Below are 19,332 nucleotides of genomic sequence, written 5' to 3'. Positions count from 1 at the left end.
CGCCGCACTTGGCTAGCGCCTGGTCTTTTATGGGGCAAAGAGCAGGAAAGCCAGGACTTCGGTTCGCGCCTGGGCGGCCCGGGTTCGGGGCGGCTGAGGGTGGGGGTGGGGGTGGGGGCGGGGGGCGGACGGCGACTGCAGGGACCCGGGTGGGGCGGGGGCGGGACAGGGGCGGGGCCGGGCGAGCCAGGCTGCGGCCCGGGGGCGGGGCCAGGCGCGCCGCTCGCCCCAGCCTAGGCCGCCGCTGGGCTCCGCCTCGCCGGCTACGCAGGCGGCGGGGCTGCGGCACGGGCCGGGCGGCACCATGGCGGCGGCGGCGCCTGCTGCTGCGGCGGCTTCTTCCGAGGCGCCGGTGGCGACTGCGACGGCTGAGCCCGGAGCCGGGGACGAGGACAGTCGAGAGGTCCGAGTGCTGCAGAGCCTGCGGGGCAAGATCTGTAAGCGGGGGCCGGGTTGGGGGACCCACCCGGCGGCCGACGGGGGCCGCCGCGGGGCTGAGGGGGCGGCGGGCGCGCGGGGGTGGTGGCGCCGAGCCGTGCTGGGATCGCGGGGCGGAGAGGGGACCTGGGCAGACGGGGCCCGGGGCCCGTGCCGGGGCCGGGCGAGGCGCGCGGGGAGGGCCGGCACGGGTGAGACTGGAAGGGGGGTGTGTTGGGGGAGGCGTCGCCTCGACGGGGCGGCGTGGGCTGGGGCTGCCCTTGTCCGGAGGGAGTGGAGAGCCGGGAATTTGCGTGGAGGGGGGCGCCCGGAGCAGCGCCTGCCTGAGGGGCTCGGCTTTGGGGCGCGGCCTGGACGTGGGGACGCCCCAGCCGGGGGCGGGGGCCGGGGGCGTGAGCCGGGGGCGTGAGGAGTTTCCGGCCGCCCTGGGACGCAGGCCTCCGGGCGGTGCGGGCGCCGGGGAGCGGCCCCGAGGTGGGAGCCGAGCGGTAATTACGGGAGGCGCGGCCCGAGGAGGAGGAGGAGGGCGGGGAAGTGGGGCTGGCCCGAGGGGAGGGGGCTGCCTGCTTCCTGGGCTCACGAGCCTGTTCGAGGTTGAAAAAGGCGCCCTGAGCTGGAGGAAACAGGCCGCTCTGGGACTCTGGTGACCGCCGCTCGGGGTGTTCGCGAGTGAGCGCGCCGGGAGGGGCTCGGGGACCGACACCTGTACTTGCCCCACCTCGCTGCGGCGGGGACTTGGATCGAGAGACAGTGTGACTGACAGGGACTTAAGACAGGATGTAGTGGCTTCCTGTGAGCAGGTCTCAAAACACAGTCATCCAGCCCGCCCTTAACCCACTTAATTCCTTTCCTTCTCATGCATTTAATTGTTACTTTTGTGAGCGAGCCATATTAGTTGACTTAATACAAAATTTTTGCCCAGAAGCTCTGAGCGTTACAGTAGACCATTTGAATTCAGTCATTTGGACATTTGTTTTTAAAAAGTGACTCTGGGCGTCAGAGTTACAATTTTTTCACAGTAGTTTATTCAGAGGAAACGCCTTTTTTTTTTTTTTTTTGCTATTTGTAAGATATATCAATAAAACATATTTTTGCTTTTGTAAAAAATCATCCTTATTTTCTTTATTCATTATTCTCAGAATGGAAATGTGCTTCATCTTTCAGGTAAATAACCCTTAGTAAGAGGAGTACTTTTTACTTTGTAAGAAGAAAATCTAATTGCAATAAAATGGCTAACAATGATCTTTGTTGCACAGGATGTAAAATTTTTCTCTTCCTGAATAGTGATATTATTAATTGAGCTTGGCTTCTCCCCCTTTCCTCTTTTCAAGTTGCTCCCCTCTTCAAGTACTGAGATTTTACTAAATCTCAGAGGCAGACATGTTAAATTTTCTCATCTTTTTGTTCCCAGAAGTAGTCCTAGGCAACTTAAGATCGTGAGTACAGTTCTCAAAACCTGGAAAATGATATCAGAGAAATAGATCTTGTCTATATCTAAGTTCCCAATATTAAAATTACTTTCTGGGGCGCCTGGGGGGCTCAGTCGGTTGAGCGTCTGCCTTCGGCTTGGGTCATGATCCCAGTGTCCTTGAATCGAGCCCCACGTCGGGCTCCCTCCTCAGCGGGAAGCCTGCTTCTCCCACTCCCCCTGCTTGTGTTCCTGCCCTCGCTCTCTCTCTCTGTCAAATAAATAAATAAAATCTTAAAAAAATAAAATAAAATTACTTTCTAGGGTATAAAATCTTTTCAAATGTCAGATTAAGTCTTATATTTAATATTTACATATATCTAATTTAACATTTGGGAAAGCTATAAATGGGCCAGAGTTCCCCACCTTAGTCTAATTTTCCAAATTTTACCACTTTTACATTTTAGTGTCATTTGATGCTAGGCACTGTTCAGTGGAGCCTCACTGATTTATAGAGCTGCAGGTTATACCATGGAACTACACACACACATCTTGGAATTGAGAGTTAGGGTTAGGCTGTTTCCAGAAGGACTTAGCTGCCCTGCACCTTCACCTGCTCCATAGCAAAGATATCACAATAGGAGATATCACTGTGAGTGAAACTCATACCTACAAATACAAAAACACAACTTTGTTTCTGTGCCTTAGAACAACCCCACTACCCAGATTTGGAGATTGATCGTCCAGTTGCTGGGAATGATATTACCACTTTAACCATAGTTGGGGTATTGTATTTGTTATTTCAGTCAGTTTCTTGCTTTTGGAATTGCTCGGCTTATAGTTCAGGTCACTTATCCGCTTTTCAGAAAAAATGTACTAGGATACTTATATATGAAGCTTCTCTGCACCTCCCTGTCCATTTCTTTGCCCTTCTTTTTAGCTGGTGTAATCCAGAGTTGGTTGACCTTCAGAACCCTGTGAAGAGATGCTGTTTTCTGTTTCCCTGAAACTGACATGTGGGTTTTACAAGGTGGGGGCTGGAGGGCTGGGGGAGTCATTAGCAGGTGCTGAAGTCACAGAAATGGGATGCTGGTGATTCTGACAATGAAGATACTAAGCAGCTTGAGGGTGTGGGTAACCATGTCAGCTTTCCTTTTCATCATACTGGGAGACCTCAGAGGAAAGCCTGATAGTACCCACTAGACTGGTTATGTGCTGCCAGATTTCAGACTGCTGTTTCAGAGTCTCTAATCTGGAGAGTTAGAGCTCCATAGGGCTCAAAGTGAGCCTCAAAGGAGTATCTTTTTTCCTAGACCTGGATAGGACCCTTCAACTCCAAATGCTACCAGCAAAAAGTGAGGATAGATTAGATTTACATATCTTAAAGTTCTACAGCTAATAGTCTACAGCCTTTAGGGGTTTCATTCCAGTGTTTGTTAATTTTTCTCATATCCTTCACAAGGTGAAATAACCAGATTGACAGATTGGAAACCCATTTTGTGGTCAGTTTCAATCAATTAACATTAGCAAATCCAGTGTTGCTGATAATATTTTGTCTTCTATCCTGATCCTCAATTCCCTGAGGTCGTTTTAGTGCCCTAGGAAACCATGGCCACAAATAGTCAGCTTCCCTAATATTCAAGAGGCAGGCATGGTTATTGAAGTCCTAGAGTTGTCATATGAACCCTTGATAAAGGAAATTAAGATACTACAGACTCCATCCTTCGGTGTGAACTGCCATGCAGTGAATGGCAGGTATGCTTAGTACCTGAAGCACTTTTGCATTGCCCACCCCACCCCCCCCCCGCCACACCCATACACGAGCTAAAGAGAGGGGTTGGAGCTTTCTTCTTTGTACTTTCCAAGCTTCGTGCTGTTATTTTATGTCTTTTTGGTTACCGCTTTTTGTTGTTTGCTCTCATCTAATTAAATCAGCTTGTAATCAGAATGTAAGAATGTTGCTGAAAGAGCCCATGCCACCTTGGTCCTGGGTTTACCTGCTCAGGGGAGACCAGAATCTGAGGCTTGGTCTCCTCAGATTGGTAAGGGAGCCAAAACTGAGGATTTGTGTGAATATTGAGATGTGCAGTACAGTGTGAGATCTGTGGGATCATGATGTGTCCCAGAACTCACTTGGTCTCCTTGGTATCTCTGGACCGAATGATGTAGGGCTCTTTGGCAAAGTAGAATCTGTGGGGTCTGGTGAAGTGCTTGAGTTTAGAGGCTTGGTCAGGTTAGTCACCTGGATTTGAATCTTCTCTTAATTTTTTTGTACTTCTGTATTCTTTTTTTTTTTTTAAGATTTTATTTATTTATTTTAGAGAGAGAGTGCCCATGTGCAGAAACCAAGACTCGGATGTTTAAAAGAGCCACTCAGGCGTCCCTGTGCCTCTGTATTCTTGTGTGTATAATGGTATAATAAAAGTACTTATCTCACAGGATTGATTTGAGAATTAAATAAATCCCCTTCTCCAGTCATTTCTCCCCTTCCCCCCCAAGAGCTCCATCAGACATGGACCATCTTTTGGGAAGGAATAAATAGGAGATAAAAATTAATCTTTATCTGATGTTCTTGTCAACACTTACCGGCATTTTCTGGTGTACAAAGCTGATTAAAATCAGAAGGACTGTGTTCTGTTTCATACATTATTAGTTATTATTCATGTGATTTTATGCAGCTCACTTACCTTTTGAGCTTATCTTACTCATCTTTAAAATGGGAATGATGCTTCATCACTAGCCATTTTGTACATGTTGTTCCCTCTGCCTGGAAGTGTCTTTCTCCTTTCTTCCACCCCATACTTATATCAGGGAACTCCTACACATCCTTCAAAAGTCTGCTGCATGTGATCTCCTGACCAAAGCCTTCTTTGGGGCAGGGCACCACCACCCCCATCCCTGGAGAGAAGGTGTTAGGCCCTTGTACTGCTGGGGAGTTGTAATTCCTTGTCCTTATTCTAGCACATTTTATAGAAATTGTTTATTTTCCCCATTAGACTGCAAGCTCTTCCAGGGTAGAATTTTTTTTTTTTTTTTTTTCCTTTTAACTGTCCCATTGTCAGCATAATGCCTGGGACATAATAGCCCTTTAGAAAATGCCCTACTTCTCCCTATGTTATCCTGAGGAGGATTTGAAATACTAGATGTGAAACTGTTTTGTAAATTTGACAGATAAACTAGAAGATGATAGTATTGTTGAAAGAAAACTACATGGGTCTGTGACAGGAAGTTCATCCCTTTCAAAATCACAGTGCCAATTGAGCTTATGTTTGAACTGATGCCAAAGTTGCCTCATTAGGAAAAGGATTAAATTTTTTGAATGCTGTGAGTGCTTATTATTAGGAGATTTGAATATTGTTACCTGACTGTACTCCATGAATATTGTTACTAATTGGTCCTGAGCCTGGAAAAGAAAAATCTCATAATCATACTTGATACAGTAAATGTTTTTATTTGTCATGGAAGGTTTGAATTTTTTGGTAGTAAGGTATAAATCAAGACATTTTATTGATCACGCAATAGAATTGAGAGGGAGAGATTAAAAGTTTATTCATGCTAAGAATTTATTATTAGATATTTGAAATTATATGAGTTATTTAATAAATTAATAGAGGGAAGATTGCTAAAAGGTTTGTTCATACTAAGAATTCATTATTGTCAAAAATTTGAAATGAGATGATGAGTTATTTAGGATGGAGGAAGAATTCATCTTTCAGATGGATAGAAATGAGAGAAAAGGGTTCTTTGTAAAAGTTCGCAGAGCAGTCTGCTAATCATTTGCTCTGAGGAAGACAGGAGGTAAACCTCAATGAGTTCATAGAGTTTTTTTTTTTTTTTTTTTAACTTAGAATTCTTTGAATAGCTACTAAGAGACTGGAACTAATGTAGCTGAAATAAAACTATCGTTTTATCCTTTAATCTTAGATGCCAATCCTATTTCCTTTTTAATATGCTTTATGAAATTATTTGACAATAATATCAGATTACATGTTTTATTTACTAATAAAGTTCTCTTCTAAGAGCTGCTAACAGTTTTGTTGTATAATCCTCAAGGTAAATTAAGACACTTCATGTATATTAAGAAATTTTTATGGTTTCTCTTTGGTTTTGTATGTTATTTCAGTCATCAAAAATCAGTAGCTAAAATAATATGCTTGATAACATTATACCAATGTACATGTAAACATCAGTGAACAATAATTGACAAATTTGTTATTGTGGACTTGGTGCTAGGAATATCATTAATGACAGAATGACTTTGGGCAAATTCTTTACCTTTGCGGACTCCCTATTTTTTCACTTGTAAAATGAGAGGTTTGGATGTGGTCTTTAACATCCCTTCTAGCATTAAGTGTTAGTTGCTTTTTAAATTGAACCATTTGCTTTAAGACATTACATCAGATGCTTTTATTTTAATGCCTAAATTTTTTTTCCTATGCCTATTTTGTATAAGATGCACTGCTTGAAATATTTTTCCAAGATTTATTAAAGAAGGTTGTTTGAATCTTAAAAAAATTTTTTTCTGTGACTATTAATTAATTTATTCAACAGTACATAATATCTGAGTGTCTGCTGGGGCATTAGCTCCTTGGACTGTGAATTGAGCCTAGGCTGTGAATGGGATGAAAAAGCTCTTACTAGTTTATCCTAAAGTCTATATTAAACAATGGTTGCTTTTAGATACCTGTATTCTTTTTTTTTTTTAAGATTTTGTTTATTTATCTGACAGAGAGAGACACAGAGAGAGAGGGAACACAAGCAGGCGGAGTGGAAGAGGGAGAAGCAGGCTTCCCGTTGAGCAGGGAGCCCCATGCGGGGCTCGATCCCAGGATCCTGGGATCATGACCCGAGCTGAAGGCAGACACTTAACGACTGAGCCACCCAGGCACCCCAGGATATCTGTATTCTTAGAGAATTACTGAGGTTTAGAGCTGGAAGGTAGGGAACATATTGTGTCCCCTCGTTTTACAAGTGAAGAACTTGACACTCAGATATTCCAAGTGTTACACAGTTAATGACTGTGCCTGTTGAGCACTAGTCCATTACTATCAAAGTTCTTTCTGAAATGCTAGGTAGAATGAATTTGTCATTAGTATGAATGTTGCAAATGTACTGCATTGAATACATGAGGATTGTATTGCCTATGTAGTAATATATCCAGAAATAGTAATAACATTTTCACTGCCATCTACACACTCTCATCCGTTCCTTTTTTTCTTTTTTTAAGATTTTATTTATTTATTTGACAGAGAGAGAGAGAGAGAGCACAAGCAGGGGGAGTGACAGGCAGAGGGAGAGGGAGAAGTAGGCTCCCCGCTGAGCAAGGAGCCCGATGTGGGGCTCAGTCCCAGGACCCTGAGATCATGACCTGAGCTGAAGGCAGACGCTTAACCGACCCAGCCACTCAGGTGTCCCTTTTTAAGAACCTTTTAAAGTGGTTAGGATTAGTGATGAAACTGTGCTTATGACCTAGATGGAGATTGAGCCTGCTTGTTTACCTATTTGTGTCATGCTGTAACTCAGCTGTTTTAGTTCTGACTGCCTATCAATGTCACCTGTGAATTTAAAAAAATTCTGCTGCCCAGGCTGTATTCCAGACCTACTGAATCAGAATTTCTGGGGTAATACTTGGACATCTCTGGGTTTGAAACGTTCCATAGGGAGTGATAATGGACACCTAGGATGGAGAACCTCTGCTTTTGCCAGTTGAACAGACTAGCCACAAACTGCCCAAGTGTTAGCATCCTGCTGTGTATGACCATTTATTTTTATATTTTTATTTATTTATTTATTTACTTATTCATTCATTCATTCATGAGAGAGACAGAGTGTGCGTGAGCATTGTGGGGGGAAGGGTGGGGGTAGAGAGAGAGGGAGAGAGAGAATCTTAAGCAGGCTCCACGCTGGGCTCAATCTCAACAACCCTGAGATCATGACCTGGGCTGAAATCAAGAGTCAGACGCTTAACCAACTGAGCCACCCAGGAGCCCCTGTGTGTGACCATTGTAGAAAGTGTGGTGTGATCACAGGGAGGTTTTAATTTATTTGATTTTTTTTTTAAGATTTATTTATTTGTTTGATTAGGTGATACAAATACCTGGTACAAAACTGAAAAGGTACAAAAGAGTATACATTTAAAAGTAAGTTTTCTTATTTCTTTTGCCTCTAGCCATTCCCTCTCCACAAGCAGGCATTACCAGTTTCTTGTGTATGCTTTACAGAGGTTATTTAAGCATTTACAAACATAAATGTATGAGTATTAATTTCACTTTCTCACCAACATACAAACTATAGCAAAATATATACATTGTTTGCATCTTGTTTTTTTTACACTTAGCAATAATAGCATGAAGATCTGTGGTTCCATATGTATGGGGAGCTGCCTCTTTTTTTTTTTTTAACAGTTGCTTAATATTGCATCATCTGGATATACCACAGTTTATTTAACCAGTCCCCTATTGATGGACATATAGGTTGTTTGCAGTTTTTGCTATTACAAACAGTACTGCAATAAATAACCTTGTTGTTATGTCATTTTTGATATGAGCACATGTGTCTATCTGTAGGATAAATTCCTAGATGTTAAATTGATGAATTGGTATGTGCATTTTTTTTTTGGAAAGACAGTGAGTGCCAAATTGCTTTCCACAGAAACTATAGCAATTTTTGCTCCCACTAGCAATGATTGAATGCCTGTTTCTTTGCTCACATAGTGTATATTTTAAAACTTCTTAATCTTTACTGGTCTGATGGAAAGGAACATCTGATTTGTAGTCTTAATTTGCACTTCTTCTAAATGAGTTGAGGATCTCTTCATATTTTTAAGAGCCATTTTTATTTCCAGTTTTTGGTGAACTTGTTTATTTTGTTTGTCCTTTTTTCCTATTGGATTATCAGTCTTCTTACTGATTTGTGGGAATGCTTTATGCAGTAAGGAAGCTAGCTATTTTTTTAGTGGAAAGATGTTTAAAAATTTAGATGCTTTGGCTGATGCCTGCATTTATTTATTCTTGAGAAGTTGATTGTGAGATCCAGTGAGGACAGTCAGTTTGTTGGTTTCGTCTGCTTATATAATTTCTGATGTTAGAAGAGAGATGGAAAAAGAACTTTTTGAGGAAAGATAAGTGAGGATTTATAAACAGGAGTTAAGAGACAAATAGTAGATTGTAAGAGGATATTTACAGTAAATACTATTGACAAAAAGAAAACACTTGTATAACACTTACTCTGTGTCAGGTATTGTTTTAAAGCCCTTTAGGCGTATTAAATTATTTATTAGAGAGAGTAAGAGTGAGAGAGAGAGAGAGCGAGCACAAGCTGGGGAGAGAGGGAGAGGGAGAAGGTGAGGGAGAAGCAGACTCCCCACTGAGCAGGGAGCCTGACGTGGGGCTGGGATCATGACCTGAGCTGAAGGCAGATGCTTAACCGACTGAGCCACCCAGGTGCACCAGCACATTAAATAATTTAATCCTCATGGTAACGCTATAACATTTATTATCCACATTTTACAGGTGGGGAAATTGAGGTACAGGATAGCTAAACTAAGTAACTTGACGAAGATCAGATAGCTAGTGAGCGGTGGAGCTGTCATTCAAACTGGGCCGACTGGCTCTAGAGTCCATCCTGTTGCTCTTAACCTATATGCCATACTACCTCTGTACTTGTTAGTGTCCAGAATATATAAAAACTTCATACAGATTTTAAAAAGGAAAAGGGCATTAGAAAAATAAGATATGAGTAGACATTTCACAGAAAGAGATAAAAAAGGCCAGTAAACATAAGAAAATACTGGTAAGATTTAATAAAAATTAATCAGAGGAATGAAAATTTTTAAAAGCTATCCATTTGTGAAAAAAGAAGAGCTTGTTAATTTCAGTATTTGGTGGGGATTTAGGGAAATAGGTAACTTTTCTCTCTGTTGTTGTGAACTTAAATGGGTAAAGCGATGTTGGAGAGCATTTTGGCAAGATCTGTTAAAAATCTAAATGTATATTCCCTGTGCATTTCTACCCTACAGAAACACTTGGATATTTGCAAAAGAGGCATATATAAAGGTGTTTAATGTTGCCTTATTGGTGAAAGAAACAGAGACAACTTAAGTGTGCATTGTAGGAAAAATGGCTAAATAATATGTTAATATAAATATTCCATAGCAGCTAACAAGGATGAGGTGTGTCCAGAGTATGAAAGGAAAGAACTTAAAGACATATTGTTGAGTTAAAGGAGCAAGTTGTTAGAATGGTATGTGCTTTGTCTTTTCTACGTATATGTGGGGAGACGCACAGAAAGACGTTTGAAAGGAGCCTGAGTGGTGGACAAAGTGAATTAGCCTCGTTTATAATGGTTTAATTTTCTATATAGAGTATGTATGTATTAGCTGTGTTATGAAATATGACTTTATATAAAAGGATTTGATACAATTTTAGTCCAAACTCTCTTGCGCTACTGTTGAAGACAATTGTATCTACAAAAGTAATAGCCTAATGTTAGGCTTGGTAACATTTTAAATGACCCTGAAAGTAAAGTCAACTTTTCTGTCAAGTTTTTTGGTTACCTTTTATTTTTATAGAATTTCAACAAAAATTTGTAGGAGCAATATAGTGAAATCCCATATACTTTGCCTGTTTTTACCAATTGTGTTAAAAAAGTTGACTTTTTAAAAAATTCAGTGTTTTGTTTCAGAAGAATGAGGTAAAAAGAATAATTTTGATCCTTTAAAATCTTACATTTGTGTGAGTGGTGCAGAACCTCTTAGTTTTGAATTTGAACAATTTTATATAAAATTTTCTTATTGATAGGGGAACGTGAACTAAATTTTTTGAATATATTCTTTTCCAGGTACTGTGTTAGTATATTTTGCAAATTATTTCATTTAATCCAAATTCCTGAAAAAGATTGTATGCCAACAAAAAGGTTTTTTGCTCAGGGTTTAAAAAGGCAGGGCCAGGTTTTATAAGGTCTGTAAGTTACCGAAGTCGCTGTCTGTCTACCAATTTGCCTGTCAGATGGTATATTTGAAAGAACTGATGAGTATATTTCTGTTGTCAAGAAGTTGATAATTATCCCTAAATTGGTTATGGTCGAATGTAATGGATATTCAGTAACATTAGAATGTTGGGATGCTATAAAAATTTATCTTTAATACTATTTAGGGGATTTACAAAAAATGTTACTCTTCTGTCTGCCTGACTGTGCTCATGTGCTTTTGTTTGTGCTTGTAAATGGTTCTCCTAGAACACATAACACGCATATACTTGTACATGCACATTTGTAGGTACGACTTAGTTATATCTGGGTGCTACTTTTTTTTTTTTTTTTAAGGGCTAGATCATAATGAGTCCCATTTTGCATTTGGGCCCCCAGGATGCCATTATCAGAAATAGCTACCATGTCCCATATGTGTCCTATCCATGTAGCCCTCAGTTTTGCCACCATCTGGCTTTTCATTTGCTTGCCATACTGGGTTCTGTTGGTCGGGTTAGGAGACTTGCTAAGCTTCATGTAGCTGTAGGAACCTTTGGCCTATCCTAGGAGAGATTCCTACCATATGTGCTTCAAAGTTTGGTTTGCTACTTGAGAAAGGGGCTGTAGGGAGCTTAGGAATCAGCACACATTCAAAAGTGAAACCTGAAGTGGGCAAGACAAACCACAGGAAGATCCTGCCCGCAACTTGGTGACGTATCTGTATAACCCATGTACGCTTCCTGGCAATACCTTGCGAAACTTGCCTTTTTATGGACAGTAGTTTCCTAACTTCTTGTTCTGAACTAAACTTCAGTGAGAGGTGATTAATATGATAGCAGTATAGATAACTGTATGGTTTATGATAATTATCATGCATATGACTTGTGTAAAGCAAGAGGCTCCTAATTATATTCTGTAGACTTTTCCACTGAGGAGTTGCGTCTTACCTACTAGGACATTTTGAGGAGCTGCCCTGGAGTTTATGCTTTAACCTTGATTTTATGCTTTCTCAAGAATTGTACTTACAGGGGCGCTTGGGTGGCTCAGTCGGTTGAGCGTCCAATTCTTGATTTTGGCTCAGGTCATGATCTCAGGGTCATGGGATCCAGCCCTGCATTGGGCTCCGTGCTCAACAGGGAGTCGTCTTGGGATTCTCTCCCTCTTCCCTTCCACCCCACCTCTCTCTCTGTCTCTAAAATAAATAAAATAAATCTTAAAAAAAAAATTGTACTTACATATTGTTGATGTTTTATAGCCCCACAAAATAAGTTCTTTGCTCACTTCATCTAGGGTAACCCTCTAAACTCTGCTGGATTCCTGGAGCCCTTTGCCCACTGAAGTGCTTGTTTAGTGGTATTACCTTGCTTTTAGGCATGTTGATGATTACACAGTGCTTTATTTTTACGATGAATTGGAGTTCAGTGCTACTGAAACTATTATTCCTGATTTCTTTAACCTTCCAGGTTCCATGTTAATGTTATAGTGCCTATTGTTAAGCAGAACCAGATTTCTGTTAGGGATTATGCAGTGTGCTGATTTTTTACAATTTATCAGGTGAATGAGATTATAGAATCTCAGGTTATATATTTTAAAGATAATTTATCATTTACTGGGAGTGAGAAAAATTGCTGACAATCTAGTTATCTGATCATGTTAATTTATGCATTGAAAAGCCCTACCCTACTGAGTCGGAGATATTCCAGCAGTCAGTCACCATTGCCTATTGGTATCATTTCTCATCCTGTGCCTGAATAATATCACAAATGTCTAACTTTCCAGTGGTGCTTTCAAGGTGGCAGCTAAGGAGGGAAATAGCAACTTCATAACCTTTTTCTTCTCAGCAGTTTTTAGGCACCTCCCCCACTGTCGTTACCATACACCTAGGGCAATCTAACATACTTTGAAGAGGGTGAATAGGAGACTCCTGGGAAGGTCAGGTGTGATTATGGCAGTTCTTCTCATGTAAGATTTCTTTATCCTGTACAAAGTATTAGATATATAGAAATCAAATGAATGCTAAATTGTAATGTAGCATGTTGAAAGCATAGTTTTCTGCAACTTTTGTGGTAATCACCTAACCTCTCTGAGCCTCAGTTTCCTCTTCTATAAGTTGGGAATTATGGTCTTTCTCATCTTTCAAAGGGGTTGTGAAAAGATTGGATGACTTAGTGTACTGCCTGGCACATGGTACTGTTAAGTATGGGCTGTAACATAAGCAGTAAAGTATATTTTCTTAGTTTTGTTGGTGAACAATTTATTTATGTGCACCTTTTATTGGAGAAATAAAAATTGAACTTTATAAGAAAATTTGAAAGACCTTACGATATGTTAACATATAGGATTGTGTTATTACGCATAATTAAATAGCATAACACATTTTAATTTTGTACTAAACTTGTCAACAGTGAGGCTGTATATATTTTTAATTTGATTCATTCTTCTTCACTGTGTTTTTGTTGTGAATATAAATGATAGTTTGCATATTTTTTTCATTTCCCCATCTCAAGTTCTAATCCTCTGTTCAGCTTGCTGTTCCCATTATTAGAACATCATATCCTGAGTCACTCAGGCCAAATTCTGTCTCTGTAGTATTTCTTCCAGTTTTCTTTTCCTCCCATTGCTCTCTCAGTACCTTAGTTTAGGCCCTATAACTGTCAGAGTAGTTTTCCTGAAGCATAGATCCAACCACACAGAAACTTCTAGTGACCCTCGGTGCCTACTGAAGAAAGTTAAAACTTTTTAGCTTCGCATTTCAGATTCGCTTGATTCCACCCTTTCTTTACAGTCTTATCTCTTCTTATTCCCCTTTCATCTCCCTTTATGCTTTAGCCAGTTTTTACTATTCACTGCATCCTTGGAGGTGCTCCTCTTATTCCCACCTTCAGAACTTGTTTGCATTGTGCCTTACTCCTGGAATGTTATCCCTCTACCCCCAATTTCTATATTTTGAAAAAAAAAAATCACTCGGAGGAAGTTATTATGAAGATCGTGAAGTAATGTATATGAAGGCCCTTAAACATCTACCATATATAACGTATATATTAATTTATTCAGTAAATGGTAACTATCATCATGATTCAGCTTTCCTCTCACCCCAAATAATCTTTATTTTAGGATCATCTCCTTCAGGACCCTGGTTTGCAATTTTTCTTAGGGGTTAATCCCACTGGGATCTGTGTTGGTTCTTAACTTTGTATCCTTTGAAATATTCTTGAGCTTCAGGGTACCTTAGGATAATTTCAGAAAGGAATAGCTGTCTATTCCTCTCAGCACTGCTGTATTCAGAAAGACATTAAGTGAAAAGGAAAGACTAGGCTTTGGAATTTGATTTCTGTCAAATCACCTTACTAGCCATGTAACTGAATTTTTTTTGTTTTTGTTGTTTTAATTTATAAAAGGAAACAGTAATGCTTCTCAAGGTCATTGTACACATTAATTAAGATATTTGAGAAAATATTTAGCACTGTCTTGACTACTTGATAAATATTTGTCTTCTTTTCTTACTTATCCGAGTATTGTCCTCCTCTGGGACACACACAAACACACATACAAACCTAAAGTGTAAATGCATGCACACACCACCCCCCAGCATACACATAAGCACATATGTGCAAATTTACATACATGTCTAGAAGCATATACACCAGAATCTCTACCCCCTAGCGTGTTATTTGGAATTCTAGTCCTATGTAAAATTTGTATGGTAGGATTTGCATACTATCTGGTGACCTTTGCATAGCACCATTGATCTTGTACACACAGAGTTGGCCATCTTTTTATTTTTGTTAATCCAAGTTATCTTATCAGTTTTGATTCCCAGTGGTGTTTATCTTCTTGGTTTAAATTGTTTACTTTTTGCCAATGACTGAAAGCACTGTTTTCACTAAAATATTTACTTGTCTCCCTTTTCCTTCAGGTATTTGTGCAGAAGTTACCTTCTCAGTGGAACCTTCTGGCCCACATCTCCCCCCCCCCCCATTTATGTGGTGATTTATTCCTGCCTAACACTTAATTACTGATACATCATCTTATTTATTCTCTGTCCATTTGTGTTCGCTCAATGAGAACACAGTTTTGTCTATTTTTCTCACAGTTCTATCTCTAGCATCTTAGTGTAGGTACTCAGTAAATATTTGAATGTGTGAATTTTGGGATTGGTTTGTTTTCGTTATGATATCTCTGTGTTAACACTCTAAAGATTCTTATATTTAGTCCTTTTGATAACTGTATGTAGGAGACTTTTTTAACCTTTGGTGCAGTTGACATAGATCAACTTATATCAACTGGAAAAAAGATACATGCAATTTTATAATTTGTGATGTGATATTAGAACTTCCTTCTTGTCCATGCTAAAATTCTACACACATACACACTCATACTTAACTCAGTAGATATTTCATTATCTATTATAAGCTAAGCATGGTGCTAAGAATTGGTGCCTTCCCTTAAGAAGTTTGTAATTCATTGGAGAAATGTATAGCAGTCTCCTTTGCTGGTTCCTTCTCATCTCTACTAACTCAAAACGGCTGGAGAGCTTTAAGACTGTCTTTAAATCTCTTTTCTTTCTTATCCATATTTACTCTCCCTTTGATCTTATATAGTCTAGTGGTTTTATAAATATTATGTACTTGCTGATGATTCTCAAATTTTACTCCAGCTAGGACTTCTTTGTCCTCTTGACATCTGCACTTGGATGTGTAATCGGCATCTCAGACTTAAGATGCCTAATACAAACTCTTGATCTCCCTCTCCCAGCAAGAGGCGCCTCCTTCTGGAAATGGCATCTCTGTTTATCCAGCTGCTTAGGCTGAAACTCTAAGAAGTCTTCCTTAACTCCTTTTTCTATTGTACCCCCATCCAGAATATCAAAAATCCTGTTGGCTCCATCTTCAAAAATATGCCCAGTTGACCACTTCTCTCCATGCCAGGATTGCTCCCCTGGTCTAAGTTCTCTCTAATCAAGATCACTACAATTGAGAGACTATGGACTCTGAGAAATAAACTGAGGGTTTTAGAGGGGAGGGGGGGTGGAGGGATGGGTTAGCCCGGTGATGGGTATTAAGGAGGGCACGTATTGAATGGAGCACTGGGTGTTATACTCAAACAATGAATCATGGAACACTACATCAAAAACTAATGATGTATGGTGACTAACATAACATAATAAAAAAAAAAAAGATCACTACAGTAGTCTTCTATCTACTTTCCTGCTTCTACCCTTTCCCTTCTGCAGATTCTTCTAAAATGAAAGTTAGATCATGACATTCTTCTGCTTAAAATCTCTCAACAGAAAAACCCAAGACTTTCCTATTTAACCTGCTTCCTTCCTCTCCCCACCTCATCTCTTACTGTTTCCTACCTCTTCCCACTTTCTTATTGTTTTACAGCCATACTGACCTCCTTGCTATCCCTTCAGTGTGCCAAACTGTCCTTTCTAGTGCCTTTGCATGTTTTATTCTTTTTGCCTGTTCCTCTCTTTCCCCAGATACCTATCTGCATGGCTCATTCCCTCATTGACATCTTTCAGGTATCTGCTCGAATATCTTAATAGAAAGGCCTTCCTTGATTCCCTATATAAAATAACATTGCTCTCCTCCTTCTCTTTACCCTTTGGGTCTGGCACCCCCTAACTCTCTTACCCTACTTTGTTTTCTTCCAAGGCAATAAATATTACATACTTACTGAAGAGTTTATGATGTTTGTCTCCCCTGTCTAGATGGTACCAGGGTTCCATGTGGGCAGAGACCTACTTTTATTCATTGTTATATCCCCTGCATTTAAAAAAGTGCCTGGCATGTTGTAGGCACTTAATTTTATTTGTTGAATGAAATGCCACAAGTGCAATACAATATGATCATTGTAGTCAAAGTACATGTAAGATGCAGTAGGAAACAGAGGAAGGAGTGACATGACTACCTAGGAGTTGAGGGAAGAATCTACAAACAAAGATGCCTTTAAGCAGAGCTTTTTGGAGAAAAAAACAGGTAAGAGCATTCCATACAATGAAAATAGCATTGCAGATGTACAGAGGCATGAAAGAACACAGTGTTCAAGGAACCGAAAGTATAGTACTGTTGGAGCATAACTTGTGGGGGTAAAGATTAAATAAGTAGATGAGGCCAAACATGTAGTAGACAGTACCAGACCATGAAGGGTCTTTAGATTTTTATACTGCAAGGTATGTAGTGTGGAATCATTGAAGAGTTTTGAGAAAGGGGGATACATGTGTTTACATGTTAAAAAGGTAAGTGGCAACAATGTGAAGGATGGGGATCAAAGCTAAACTCAGCATTTTATTTAACATATATGTGATGTTGCAAGGTACATATGCAGAGGAGCAGTTACTTTCAGGTGAATGGGCAAGAGGCTATTTCATTTTGTGGTTGGACAGAACCACTAATGTGTAGTGTGAAAGTTCAGTTCTTGGCGTATTTGCAGTATATCTGTGAGGGAGAAGAAATGCCCGGTGGAGGATTAGTTTATCAGTTACAATTCCAACAAGAAACGGCGTTGTTACAGTATAAAAGATACTGTGCTTGAAGGCCAGCCTCCTTTCTTCATAGACGAACAATTGTTTCGTCAATAATATACCTCCTGATCTTGATTGATTGTTAAAGGAAATAGTGACAGTTATAAATATAACCAGATCTGTACTATTTGCTGTAGGGCCAATACAGCTACCTTTGTAGGACAAATACCTGCCTTTGCATATTGCAGTACCCTGGCATGCACAGAACTCTTAAAATGAAGGATAAGCTAGAAATATTTCCTTTTTTCATTCAGATGCAAGTAAACCCATTTCCATTATTTCAGTTGCCTTGCTCAAGTATCATATCTTAGCAGTATATTGACCGTCTTGAATACTTTAATCTTACTACTTTAGGGTCAAGATCTGATGTGTAAATTTAAGGATGAGCTGGAGGTACCCAAAATGGGTTACATGGTGTCAATATTGAGAATTTGGCACTCCCAAATTCATGAACGTGTTATTGAGCATATTTTACGTGTATTATTGAGCATATTTTAAAAAACACATCCAAATAATGCAGTAGGAGATGATGAAATGTTTTCAGAGGCAGATACAACAATATAGAGAATTAAGATCCATTTGTCTTCCATTTCCCAAGTCGAAGCATTCGCTTTTTGAGTGTGCTGTGCTATTCAACTCATTATCTAATGGAACAATAAAGGTAGTTTTCGGTGAGGTATTGCTTTATAACTTTTGAGTCCATGTTTGATCCAGATAGCCACATGTAGCTGAAAGATTTACCAAACTCTGATGACCAGTAATGTGAAATGGGATTTTCTAATTTGTTAGAAATAAAGGGTAAGAAAACAAACCAGTCAGGATTAAGTTACAGAATCAACTCTAGCTAGTTTAAGCAGAAAGAGATTTAGTGAAAGATTTTTAGGGGCGCCTGGGTGGATCAGTTGGTTAAGCGTCCGAATCTTGATCTCAGCTCAGGTCTTGATCTCAGGTTTGTGAGTTCAAGCTCCATGTTGGGCAGCACACTGGGTGTGGAGCCTACTTTTTAAAAAGTTTTTTTTTTTTTTAAGTGGTTTATAGAATTGTTAGAAATTCTGACTGAAGAAACAGACTCTAGTGTGAACTTTCATGAATGAAATTCTAAAGCCACATTGCAGCTGAGCTACCAAGGGAGTTACTTCCTCTTTTAGGATCAGAAACGTAGCTGCAGGAATTGGGAAGCTGTCAGTTTTAGCTGCTTGTCTGAGAACCTTGCCACCTCTGTTGTGAGCAGGAGCCTGCATTGTTAGGAACCAGCCATTAGCAAGCAGCCATCTTCATCAGTAAGCTGTTGTCACTGCTGCTGGCTCTAGAGCCAAGCCACACCTGCTGCAGCCTGTAGGACAGAATGGATGCCTTACGCCCTTCTTCTTGATACCCGGGAAGCCTGTGACTGGATAGAAGGACTTCAGAAAACACTGCTGCACAAAACCTGTATATCTCCGTGACAGCGTTTAATAGTTGCAGCGGCCTCAGTACAACGTCCCTTCTCTTCTGCTCTCCAGATTTCTAGCGAGTGCATCTGACTGGTGGAATTTAAATCATATCCACAGCCCTAACTGCAAGAAAGACCTGGGAATGTAGTTTTTAGCTTTCTAGCGTCTGCAGTACAGGAGGTCATATACCAAGGGATGTTGAAATGGATGATGACCACTCATCGACCATATCTACCACAGATACAGATCCTGATTCTCAAGGCTAGCCATTATCAAATGGTCTGTATAGATAAATTGAGAAAGATTACAAGTAATACTATCAAATAATATTGAGAAACTTTTAAGTATTTGTTTTCAGTATATTTTATTGCTTATAATGACATATTAAAAAAATATCTAAAATTTGTGCTCTACCTGTGTGATGAATGTAGTGGTCTGTGGATGCCAGAAGTTTTCTTTACATTTAAAGTGTTGATAGTGGATGAAAAGTCGGAAAGACGGAATAACAAAACTGTTAGAATAGGTTATCTAAACTGAGGAAAGGTTGGTGTTATCAAATA

At 40.0% G+C, this 19,332-nt stretch overlaps 1 protein-coding gene across 6 annotated transcripts in view; it reads left to right on the top strand.

The window, feature by feature from the left end:
• Window positions 1-259: 259 nt before the first annotated feature.
• Window positions 260-19,332, top strand: part of RASA2 (RAS p21 protein activator 2) — a 144,337-nt gene continuing 125,264 nt past the window's right edge. For 3 of the 6 annotated variants that reach the window (XM_078071060.1, XM_078071056.1, XM_078071063.1), the window contains exon 1: window positions 260-437. In XM_078071060.1, the coding sequence (XP_077927186.1) occupies window positions 305-437 (133 nt within the window). In that variant the 5' untranslated portion in view covers window positions 260-304. The remainder of the gene's footprint in view (window positions 438-19,332) is intronic. The other 3 variants (XM_078071077.1, XM_078071076.1, XM_078071069.1) reach the window with 2 other exon arrangements.

Source organism: Halichoerus grypus, chromosome 1 (genome assembly GCF_964656455.1).
Source record: "Halichoerus grypus chromosome 1, mHalGry1.hap1.1, whole genome shotgun sequence".
NCBI classification, from domain to species: domain Eukaryota; kingdom Metazoa; phylum Chordata; class Mammalia; order Carnivora; family Phocidae; genus Halichoerus; species Halichoerus grypus.
Note: the sequence above shows the minus strand (reverse complement) of the source record. Positions and strands in the feature narration are given on the sequence as shown.